General features: G+C 33.3%; 1 protein-coding gene across 1 annotated transcript; it reads left to right on the forward strand.

Annotated features, from left to right (window-relative positions):
- The first annotated feature begins 9,407 nt into the window (after nucleotides 1-9,407).
- LOC141666955 (basic leucine zipper 23-like) lies at nucleotides 9,408-12,769 on the forward strand. Its single transcript, XM_074473218.1, has 3 exons — nucleotides 9,408-9,565; nucleotides 10,364-11,290; nucleotides 12,350-12,769. The coding sequence occupies exons 2-3, from the start codon at nucleotides 10,489-10,491 to the stop codon at nucleotides 12,376-12,378; spliced, it is 831 nt and encodes a 276-aa protein (XP_074329319.1). The 5' UTR covers nucleotides 9,408-9,565; nucleotides 10,364-10,488; the 3' UTR covers nucleotides 12,379-12,769.

Genomic DNA, 12,769 nt, shown 5'->3' on the forward strand with positions numbered 1-12,769 from the left:
TTGTTTGCCATTTTGATATCTACAATGTTTAAGTGCATAAGTTAAATTAGTCTACAGATGATTATTAAATTATGTTCAAGTGATTATTTATATATATTCAAAATAAATATATCTCCCACTATTTTTATAAAATTAATAGCCCTAACTATTAATTCGGAAAGAATATCTTCTATATACTTTCTAGTGAGCCAAGATCCAAATTTTATAACGTTTTAGTTCAGCTTTGGCTTTACTCCTAAAACATGATTCGATAAGGTAGACAATATTTGTCAATTATATCAACTATATAACTCTTGGATAGTTTAGTGGAATAACATTTATTCATATTTATCCAATAAATCTCACTAAACTTTACGCCTCTAAGTTCACAATCCTATCGTGGTAACTTAGTTAAGTTAAACCCAAAGGTCTAAAAAGTATCATATACTTCAACACGCCGTCCCACGATAGATGGGAGTACTTCGCTCTGGCGAACCCACTCCTTATCGATCTAGGGGTTAACGCGTTGGACATATTGGAAGGCATCTAAACAACTTAATATAAACATTAGGGTTTTGTTAGTATTATAACGATCATGATCCCATCATAAAGAGATTCCCAATTTTTCCTTGAATAAAATACTTCAAATCAATACTCGTCAATGGTTTGATTTTCAGGTAGTGGATGAGTCACACCGGTCTCGCTTAAAACCCACAGCCTTACAAGTTCAATGAACCCGTTTTTGACAAAATCGCCCCATGTCGGAAATAAAGAAGATTCGTATTTCATTCCGTGTTTCATAAACATGAGAATCTCATAATCGTTTGTTAATTTTAAAATCTTGAGTCATTACAGATTTATCTTGTTTAGCAGGCATGACATGGGTGACGTATCTAATACATACATTCATGCATGATTAATCTAATTAAAGCATGCATCATTAACTATTCTATACATACATTCATACATCAATATGTAAAGTGCGGTATGTAAACGTGCTTGGTTATGGCCTTTATCCTATGTATCCTTCCAAGCTAATAAAAGGATCAAGGTCAATCTATGGTGAATAATATAAATAAAATTACAATTACAAGTCTTCATTCTTCTTGTCTCGATAGTTGCTTCTCCTCTTGGATCATGCCTTCTTGAAGTACATTACAATAAACAACCTATACTAATGTACTTACATAAGAAAACTCGAGTTACATTTGAGGTTAAATAATTACAAGAATAATGAAAACGACATGTAAGTCGTATTTATAAAACCAAAACCATAAATTTAATCTAAAGGTCTTAAGGCCATAACCAGCATCATGCTCAAGTAAACAAATAAAGAACTTGAGAAAAACAAAAGATATAGCGGGGGTCCGGGGCGGAGCCCCCGGGCGGGGTTCGGGGCGGCAGACCTCGGCTGGGGTCGAGCTGCCAGGTCAGCTCAAAAGAGAAATTTTTAATTTTGGAATACCAGTCTAGTACATAAACCTTAATTTTGGGACTATAGATCATATCTTAACCAGCTTCTGCCACTCCTACATCAAATGCAGTTTCAACGGATAATTCACTAATCCATCACGGATAATACAAAGCCATCAACGGATAAATCAAAGCCATCAACGGATAAATACATCAACGGATTAATCTATCAACAGATAAATCTATCAACGGATAAATCCATCAATGAATTAAACCATCAATGGATAAAACCATCAACAGATAAAACCATCAACGAATAAATCCATCAACGGATAACTCCTTCAATGGATAATCAGTTTTGTGCATCATCGGATGACCACTAGTACAGAAATCCAATTTCAGCACTACAGATCATATCTGAACCAGTTTCTACCCCTACTTCATCATATGCAGTTACAGAAGTATATATCATATACACACTAATCATTCCCCATGGAACAGATCATGTCAATACACCATATATCCAACAGTTTAGATTACTATCTTAAAGTAGATATCATGCATAACATACAAATTGTATACTAATCAGTCATGGCATAATATAACGTGCTAGTATCATCATATACATAAATATCACGTGAATATACAGAAAGCTCTACATAACAGTTCGATCATAAATCAACATAACAACATGCATACAAATTCTCACACATAAACCGTATCATATACATACATGGCAGATCTGATTCATGCTTTTTATATTGAAAAAAAGAGAGTCAAACACGTAACCAAATTATCCCATTATACACATAGCTCTGATACCATTGTTAGGGATTCGGGCATATAAACGCAGCGGAAAATCAAAAATTTTGAATCCCTACCTCAGGATCTATGTATAATGAACGGATGATTATGGAAAATAGGATTATGTACCTTAATAAAGCTTTCCTTCTGAATATGATGAACGTTCTGATCTTGGTGAACCACAGCAGCCCTCCTTGCAAAGATCTGCTCTCCAAAGGTATCCACATGAACGAACGATCGTCCAACAATCACTGGAGCCGGTACTAGCCGATTTGGTTGCCTTCGTCTCTCTCTCTCTCTAGCCTCTCTAAGATGTAGAGCTGTTAGGGTTTTTCTCCAAAACGTGATGCAACAACCAACCCCAAAATTATACATCTTAATGTATATATAGAGGAGAGAGAGGATTAAGGCCTAACCCTAAACCTAATGGGTTTCTAAAAGACCCATTCTGATTTTGGGTTTATATTATTATTAAATTCCAATTCCAATATATATACAATTAATCAAGTCTCACATAATTAATTTAAAAATTAAATTTGATTAATAATAAAAAAATATTTAAATTCATAATTTAAATAATACTCTGTTTAAACGTTATTTGTGTGTGACCCTTTAGGTTATTATTACGTTGGCAATAATTTTATTTTCCAATAATAAAATTATAAACAATGAGTGGCATCTAGTAATACATCATTGTCCCAGGTAATAATAATAATTGATGATTCAATTAAATCTTTCGTGAATAATGTATAATGTAATATAATCCTTTTAACCTTATATTATAGATCAAACTCGAGGCATGCATTGTGTCATCCTCTGCAAACGTTTAATCCTTTTTTCCTTGATCAATGAGTAAACTATTAAACAAATCACTATTTGAGCACGACCATGCATTTTATAGTCTTACTCAATCAAGAGGCCAATAATATCACTCCTTTAAAATAAAGGAGGGCTAAATCCCATCTAGATCATTCATATTTCTCATACGATTCATAATATACCCAATGTTTACTTTTATGATTACCCGGTTAAGGATAACTTCCAATAGTATCAAAGTATATTAATTCTCGTATAAAAATATAATGATTTCAGGTCTAAGGACCAATACATCATTATCACTGTGAGATTAACTTATGACACATTAAACATGTTGTATCTCACAACGGGTCAATCCAACATCATGTATTTAATACATGTGCCTGTGTTTTGACTTTAGTATCACCATACCTATGATCAATGAGATGTGATCATCAGTCAACAAACGCACTAGTCTTAACGTATTTATTATCGTCCCTTAATAATAATACTTGACCAGGGACCTTTAGGAATATCAATATTATTCTCATAATCTCATTTCTAAGTCACGTACTTAGAGATATAGATTTACATATCATATTCCAAGGACATTTATTAATCTAACATTTTATCGTAAAAAATAAAGATATAATAAATTACTAAAGAATAATCCATGGAATCATAATTAATAATCCAAATGTTTCATTATATAAACTTAATAGTGTTGTCTCTAGGGCACAAACACTAACACTTCCATGTTCAGCATGTTCTTTAGGAAAATTGATTACTCGACCATCTCCTGTTAAAGTTCGGCTTCAAAGTACAACTTTTCTAGAAAGGATCCAAGGCGACATATGTGGACCTATACACCCATCATCTAGCCCATTTAGGTACTTCATGGTATTAATCGATGCCTCAACTAGATGGTCTCGTGTTTGTCTTCTCTCAACTCGTAATGATGCTTTTGCAAAATTACTTGCCAAAATAATCAAATTACGAGTTTAATTCACAGATCATTGCATTAAGTCAATTCGTTTAGATAATGTCGGTGAATTCACATCTGCAACCTTTATCGACTATTGCATATCTGTAGGAATCTCGATTGAACACCCAGTTCCTCATGTACCTACACAAAATGGCTTAGCCAAGTCCTTTATCAAAAGACTCCAACTTATTGCAAGACCGCTGTTGTTAAAAGCAAAATTACCTACATTTATTTGGGGTCACACAATACTTCATGCTGCCAATATTATTAGGATTAGACCAACTTCTTACAACCAACATTCTCCGCTACAACTAGTACTTGGCCAAGTTCCTAATATTTCCCACTTCAAAATTTTCGGAAGTGTTGTATATGTACCGATTGCTCCACCACAAAGATCGAAGTTGGAAGTTCAAAGAAGAGTAGGCATTTACGTTGGTTTTGATTTCACGTCTATAATTAGATATCTGGAACTACTAATTGTAGATTTATTTACCGCAAGATATGCAGATTGTCATTTTGACGAGTTTATGTTTCCTCTCTTAGGGGGAGATAAACATTCGAATAAAGTTAATCCTGACCTAACATGGAATGCATCAGGATTATATTTTCTAGATCCACGTACCGGTCAATGTGAACTTGAAGTTAAAAGAATTATTCAGATGCAAAATATTGCAAACCAAATGCCTGACGCATTTAATGATTCTAGAAATATAGCTAAATCTCATATACCCGCAGTAAATACTCCAGCTAGAATAGATATACCAATTCAAAAATCAGATACAAAAGAATTGGTTATAGAATCAAAGCCACGTCTGAAGCGTGGTAGACCAATCGGTGCAAAAGATGTTGCACCGCGAAAAAGAAAAATAAAAAACTGCCCCTGAAGTGGCACATGCTCCAGAAGAAGCAAATACCCCTACAGTGGTATTATCTCTTGAAGAGATTCCAGTCCCTGAAGATACGGTATTAAACAATCATAAAATTTCAATAAATTATGTGCATAATGTGAAATTATGGGATCGAAATAAAGCCATAATCGATGATGTATTTGGGTATTCCGCTGCATTAAATGTAGACATAAATTCTGATCCTGAACCACAAAGTGTGGATGAATGTCGTCGAAGAAAAGACTGTCCAAAATGGAAAAACGCAATCCAAACAGAATTAAATTCATTGCGTAAAAGAGAAGTATTTGGACCTGTTGTCCAAACACCAATTGGTGTGAACCCTGTTGGAAATAAATGGGTATTCATAAGAAAATGGAATGAAAAGAATGAAATTATGAGATATAAAGCCCGACTTGTAGCACAAGGGTTTTCTCAGAGACCTGGCATTAATTATCAAGAGACATACTTGCCAGTGATGGATGAAATTACTTTTCATTTTATATTAGGTATGGCATCTAAAGAAAAATTGGAAACACGTCTTATGGATGTCGTTACTGCATACCTGTATGGTTCACTTGATAGTGAAATTTTTATAAAAATCTCAGAAGGGTTAAATATGGATGAGTTCAAGAAACCTCATCATATATACTCCATTAAACTTCAACGATCATTGTATGGATTGAAACAATCTGGTCGTATGTGGTATAACAGACTAAGTCGTTATTTATAAAAGAATGGGTATATTAGTAACCAAATTTCTCCATGTGTTTTTATCAAAAATCACAATCTGGTTTTGTGATTATTGCTATATATGTGGATGATTTAAATCTTGTAGGAACAGCTATGTAGGTTAATGATGTTGTCATATACCTAAAGACAGAGTTTGAAATGAAAGATATTGGAAGGACAAAATATTGTCTTGGGAAGTCGAGCACTTGTCAACATGAATTTTCCTCCACCAATCTACATATACAGAAAAGGTTTTGAACAGATTTTATATGGATAAATCTCATCCATTGACTACTCCAATGGTGGTTAGATCTTTAGAACCTGATAAAGATACATTTCGACCACGAGAAAAAGATGAAGAGGTTCTTGGTCCTGAAATCCCATATCTTGGAGCAATTGGTACACTTATGTATCTTGCAAATAATACAAGACCAGATATTGCATTTGATGTGAATTTATTGGCTAGATTTAGCTCTGCTCTGATGGGCAAACATTAGAAGGGGATCAAGCATATATTTCATTATCTTCGTGGAACAATTGATTTTGAGTTATTCATCCCGAAAAACTCAACATCTCAGTTGATCGGATATGCAGATGCTGGATATTTGTCAGATCCTCATTTTGGAAAATCACAAACTGGATATGTATTTACATATTGCGGTGCAGCCATTTCCTGGTAATCTACGAAGCAAACTACAATGGCAACCTCAATAAATCACTCGGAACTCATTACAATTCATGAAGCCAGTAGAGAATGTCATGTGGATTACCGGACATCACAAGAAGTCCTAATGTCATGTTTGAGAACACCACTACATGCATTGATCAACTCAAGGAAGGATATATCAAAGGAGACAGGACGAAGCACATTTCACCAAAATTCTTCTACACTCATGAGCTTCAAAAGAATGGTGAAATTGATATATAACAAATTCGATCATGCGACAATCTTGCAGCTTTATTCACGAAATCATTACCGAATTTAACATTTGGGAAGTTGCGACATAGCGTTGGAATGCAACGACTTAAAGATTTGTTACAACAAAACTTCAGAGAATGTTTAGTTTTTCCTGGGGGATTGTACTCTTTATCCTTCATCAAAATTTTTATCCCACTGGGTTTTTTCTTGACAAGGTTTTAATGAGGCAATCTATGATCCATTATGACAATCAAAGGGGAGTGTTATAATATGGTTGTCACACATGGTCAATATTGTCAGCTTGTAATAATAGGGCTATGAACTAGCATTTAAATTGTATACATGCAATTAATATATTGTTCTTTGCATTGCCTATAAAAGCCATGCACTTGTGAATGAAAAACACACCAGCAAGCAACAATCTTTTCTTTACTTGCATTCTTCTTTATCACCTCTCCACCCCTTTTATTTAACACAACTATTGTTATAATATAATTAATATTTTACAACAGCCTAGCATAATAACCCGTGCGTGGCAGGGGGCATTTTTTACCAATGTCTTGTAATACATAGTTTATAATTTTTTAATTTCATTTTGCGATAATTTTGTTTGAAAATAAAATGTATTATCCTTCATTATATATGTGATTTCTAAGAAAAAATCACTCAAAACAACTTATATTCAATGACTGTTTAGACCATTGAGTAATGAAATATTGTGCAGTCCTTACGGTTTTTTGTTTTCGGACTTTAGTGATTCTGGTTATGATAGATATTTTGGTTATATGTGATATTTGAGTTAAAGATATTTCAATACTCATTGTAATTTGTGTAGGTCCGATATTTTTGGGTGTAAGATAATTGAAACTTGTTATATTTGGAATCGATTATGTCCCCGTGCAACTTCAGTCATATCGTATAAAAGTGTTCGTACAAGGTTGTTATATTCATGGGGACGACGTGTACTTAACAATTGTCGGATGATACATATATTAGTTATTAGGGATGGCAATTTGTACCGAACCGATAGATACCCGATCCGTACCGATCCGATCGGGTTTTACCGAACCCGAATATTTCGGGTTTGGATTCGGGTTCGGGTTTGATTTTTAAACCCGAACCATTTTCGGGTCGGGTTTGGTTTTAAGGCATACCGTTTCGAACCCGACCCGAAAACCCGAAACCCGTTCCGTTCCGATCCGAACCCGAACCCGAACCCGATCTGAAACCGGTATTAATATATAAATAATATTTTATATTTTATAAGTAATAATATAATATATAATACAATATATTACTAATATTAGTACTAAAAAATTATACTTTTTACAAACTATTGCATTAAAGTTGTTTAAATATGTTTTTAGCAGCATTTTCACTACAACTATACTAAAGGTCAAGATCGTTGCATTATTTCACCAACAATTTTATTCATAGAGGTATATTATCTATTATCTTCTCAAAACCCTCTAATTCAATCCCAAAAATTTCAATACCGTCATATTTATGAGCACTTTGCTCATACCAGATCCTAGTAATTTTTCATTAGAGTTTGTGCAAATTAAGGTGCAATTTGATAGTGATCTACAAACTCGAATCCGAACCGAACCCGAACCGAACCCGTCGGGTTCGGGTTTAGTGGTTCGGGTTTTTCCGGGTTCAGGTTCGGGTTCGGGTTTGACAAAAATAATCGGGTTCGGGTTTGGTTTTTGCTAAACCCGTTTCGACCGACTCGATTGCCATCCCTATTAGTTATTGAAATAATTTTATGAAAAATAGCAAACACATTTGATTGATACAAGACACTAATTTAAACGATAACATTTCGCTATATACTAAGATATATTTGTTGAACTCGTAATATAAACGAACTAAACCTACGCAGTGAATCGGTTCACATAGGTAAATGAAGAATATTTTTCAAAAAATGGGTCAGATTTCAAATTCAAATTAAGCCGGTATATTTTCAGTATTTTTTGGAAAAAATGAGTTGAACTATGATTTCGAATTCAACTGAAGTGCAACAACTCTTTATAGTCGTGACTCATATATATATATATATATATATATTTGAGCGCTATCCTATATATGTATGTGATTCTATTTTTAGTAAATTTAAAAAAAAGTAGGAATTTGTTGAATTTAATTTATGTAAAAAAGGTTTAAAACATAGTTTTATACTTAAAAATGATTTATAAATAAGGTAGTGATTTGTTAATGTATTATATTTGAACTTATATTTAAATTTAATTTATAAAATTAACTCGATAAATAATCCATTAATTATATTTAAAGTTAAATAAAATATCTCAGTATTAAATGACACTTACATATTTATGTACGATAAAAAACATAAGTGACAATTTGATGCAGTGACATAAACACACATTGTTGAATGAGTGTAATCAGGTTCGATTCCCATAATAAACGCATGAATAAATCTTTCATTTCACGAGAATTAAATGGCTCACTAATTTTATAATTATGTTGGGTTATTATATATAGAGGAGATTTGACACTATTAGCAACATGCAACCATAATAATAAAATGTTATAATTCCTGACCAAAATATTGTTATAATGATCAAATTTAAATTTAAGTAATAGCAATCATAGCAGTAGTGTCATGTTAATTATATGCTACCTAATATATTATTATAAACAAAAGACACTGAGTCGATTATATTCCAATCTAATCAAAATCTAAAATTTTTGTATCTTATAGATGCTGAACAATTTATATTCGAAATCAAAATATAATTTTTTTATAAATTAAAATATTTACAACTTCAAATATGCTCAATAATTTTAATTTACACATTTACCCCTAAACAATTGACTATTGACTGTGTTGAAAAGACATAGAATTGATATAAGCTAAGATTCCAACCCAATAATTCCTCAGCTTCGAGTTTCTTCCACCATCTATTTCCCCCCAATGATTTGTACACACACATCAACTTTTTGGCATTTTCTTTTTCTCTAGGGTTTTAAATCCCCAATTTACATTACTTTCATCTCCTCTTCACTTGTTTCTCTTCTGGGTTTTTCTTGGTTAGTCCAATTTTGTAAATTTTAATTAAATTGTGCTATTTTTACTTGATCATGTTTAGTATTTTATGGGTTCTTGTTTGTTTAGTGCTTTTCTTGTTTTTGTCCTTTTTTTACTTGTCTTGAGCCCTTTTTTTTGGTTTTAGTAATAGTTGTGAACTTTAATTATTCTTTGTAATTGGAGACTTTTGTAATATTGTGGTAATGCTCATTTTTTGTTCTAAATTTTGTTATTTTTTGTTGTTTCAGATTTTATTAAAGGTAGTAACTTTATGGTAGATAATTGAGAATGTTGATTCGGGTGGTCCTAAAGTTACAATCTTTTCAGTGTTTTGCTTAGGTTGGTTGATTTGTTGTAGTTGTGAACTTGTAATTACTCTTCTTAGTAGCATCCTTTTGTAGTATGTTAATGCTCATTTTTTGTTGTTACAGATTTCGGTAAAGATAGTTACTGAATGGTAGATAATTGAGAATGTTGATGTGGGTTTTCGTTAAGTTACAATCTTTTCAGTGTATTGCTTAGGTTGGTTGATCTTTTATTCTTTTGTGGTTTCCTTGGGAAATTTATTCAATTTATGATGTTCTTGCTTGATAATAATTTGCATTTTGTGGGTTCTTTTTTATTTAGGCCTTTTCTTGTTTTTGTCTTCTTTTACTTGTCTTGAAAACTTCTATTTGTTTTAGTAATATTGTGAACATGTAATTATGTTTTCTTTCCTTTTTTTTTTAGTAGGGTACTTTTGTAATATTGCGGTAATGCTCAATTTTTGTTCTTAGTTTTTTGTTCTTGTATTGTTTCAGATTTCAGTAAAGAAAGTAATTTTATGGTAAATAATTCGGAAAGCTGATGTGGGGTTTCGCTAAGTTACAATCTTTTGAGTGTTTCGCTTAGGTTGGTTGATTGTTGTGGTTTTCTTCAATCAAGTATGGTTATGGATGCTGGAGATCTTGATTTTACAAATCATGAACTAATTTGTGGTTCAAATGTGGGTAATATCGGTGATCTGCCTAATGATTGCTCGATGGATAGTTTCTTAGATGATTTTCTTAAGGATGCACATGCTTGCACCCATGCTCACACTTGTAACCCGCCTGGACCTGATTCCTCTCATACACACACTTGTTACCATGTGCATACAAAAATTATGCCTGCCTCGAGTGAAGATGTGGCTCCGAGTGATGATACTGCAGAGTCTGCAGATAAGAAATCGAAGAAACGGCCGTTGGGGAATCGTGAAGCAGTTCGCAAGTATCGTGAGAAAAAGAAGGCAAGAGCTGCTTCTTTGGAGGATGAAGTGGTTAGACTGAGGGCTATAAATCAACAGCTAGCAAAGAGGTTGCAGGGTCAAGCTGTGTTGGAAGCAGAAATTGCAAGGCTTAAATGTTTGCTTGTTGATATTAGAGGAAGAATTGAAGGGGAGATTGGATCTTTTCCTTACCAAAAGTCAGCTAAGACTGGGGACATCTATCAGACCCCTATGACTCCTAACATGCCCAGTGCATATCTGATGAATCCCTGCAACTTACAGTGTGATGATCAGGTTTATTGCCTCCATCCGGGGGAAGAAGCTGAAAATGCAGTACTAAATGGTCAAGGACTTGCTGGTTGTGATTTTGAAAATGTGCAATGTTTGGGAACTCAAAATTTTGCATCAGACGAACTTCCTGGCTGTGAACTTGGGAGTGGTGTCCCTGCTATCAACATTTCGGCTGCAAACAAGAGAAAAGGTAATTGCTTAGGTTCTCTTGACCAACCCATTCTTATAGGTGTTTTTACTTGATGTATGATGCCCGGGTAGTTTCTCTTTAGCAATAATGTGACCAGCTGGTTATTATATTCTTTTAAGACCTTTTGTGATCTGTTGTTTACAACATACCTGGGTTTTATAAGCTGCAAAATTAGTCAGTATGATAGAAATTGGAAATACAAGAGCATTGCCATCCTTCTAAATTATGTCTTGAATTAATAATACCTTTAAAACCAAAATTTAAGTTACTTGCTTGTAAGTTTATCATGCCCTCACAAAATCGTCACTATTTGTCACAAAGTGACATGAATCTGCTGTCTTTTTATATGGAAAATTATATCTGGCTCAATCAATTTTAGAAATATTTAGGTTATAGTCTTAAGAGAAGCGTTTTAAGTGTTCTTGTTTGGTAGAACCTAGTAGGACATAAGTCATATTGTGCGCTTTTTTTGAAAGCATACTGAAACTTAAATTTTAAAGTTTTACATCACTGCTGTAGACTCTAGTTTCTCCCAGAATGGTACTTCAATTTCTAACTGAACGGAAGCATTTGTCTGTTCATGTTTGCGTTGAATATGTTTCGAATTTGAAATTTTGAACAACATTTCTCATACTGATGAAGCACTATATTATGATCAAATGTTATTCCTTGTCTACTGTTGTCACTATAATTGCATGAGTGAAGAATGAAGATATCCAATACATTAACCCTTACTAACAGATATACTGTGCCAAGTCCACTTGAGAAATTAAACTCCAATGGGAGAACTGATTACTGTTAATGAAAGTTTGAGGTACTATATTTATATATTTTCCTAATTTATTATTATCTCCATCTCCGGTTTTCTTTGGTGTGCTTATTGTGTATTTTTGAAAATGGTTTTTTTCCTGTATCTTGTGCTCGGATTTTCAGTTTATATTCTATTTGTTTTGGAGTAAGTGTAACAAATGAACATAGGCCATGGTCCATGGTGACTATTTGTTTCAAAGTTGTCATGTATCCAGTTATGTTCTTATCTCTGTCTTCTACTTCTATTAGGCGGTGCTCGTGCAGCAAGGGCTATGTGAAGAGCTTGTGACGTGCTGTATCTCGATATTGTGAATAAATCACCAGTACTCCAAAATTAGTTCACTGAACTTATGCTTCATCATTCCGACTATGGTGTTACGTATTTCCTTGGCTCATCTGTTTTTTTTTATTTTTTATTTTCTTCTAACTCCTGTGTCAGAGTTTAGCGTAGCTAAGTTCTTAGTCCTATGGATTGCTAGTTGGAGATTTAAAGAAGTTATTGTTTTCTATCAATGTTTTTGAGTGTTGTGTAAAGAGAATTCCATGTAAGTGCCGCTTATTGGGTGCCAATAATTTTGTTTTCTAAGAATGAGGAGCATATATAGGCGCCTCAAATACTTATAAAGACCGTGTACTATTATAAGCAGTATGCTAACATCCTTTATTGTA

The sequence above is a fragment of the Apium graveolens genome, chromosome 6 (assembly GCF_009905375.1).
Source record: "Apium graveolens cultivar Ventura chromosome 6, ASM990537v1, whole genome shotgun sequence".
NCBI lineage: Eukaryota > Viridiplantae > Streptophyta > Magnoliopsida > Apiales > Apiaceae > Apium > Apium graveolens.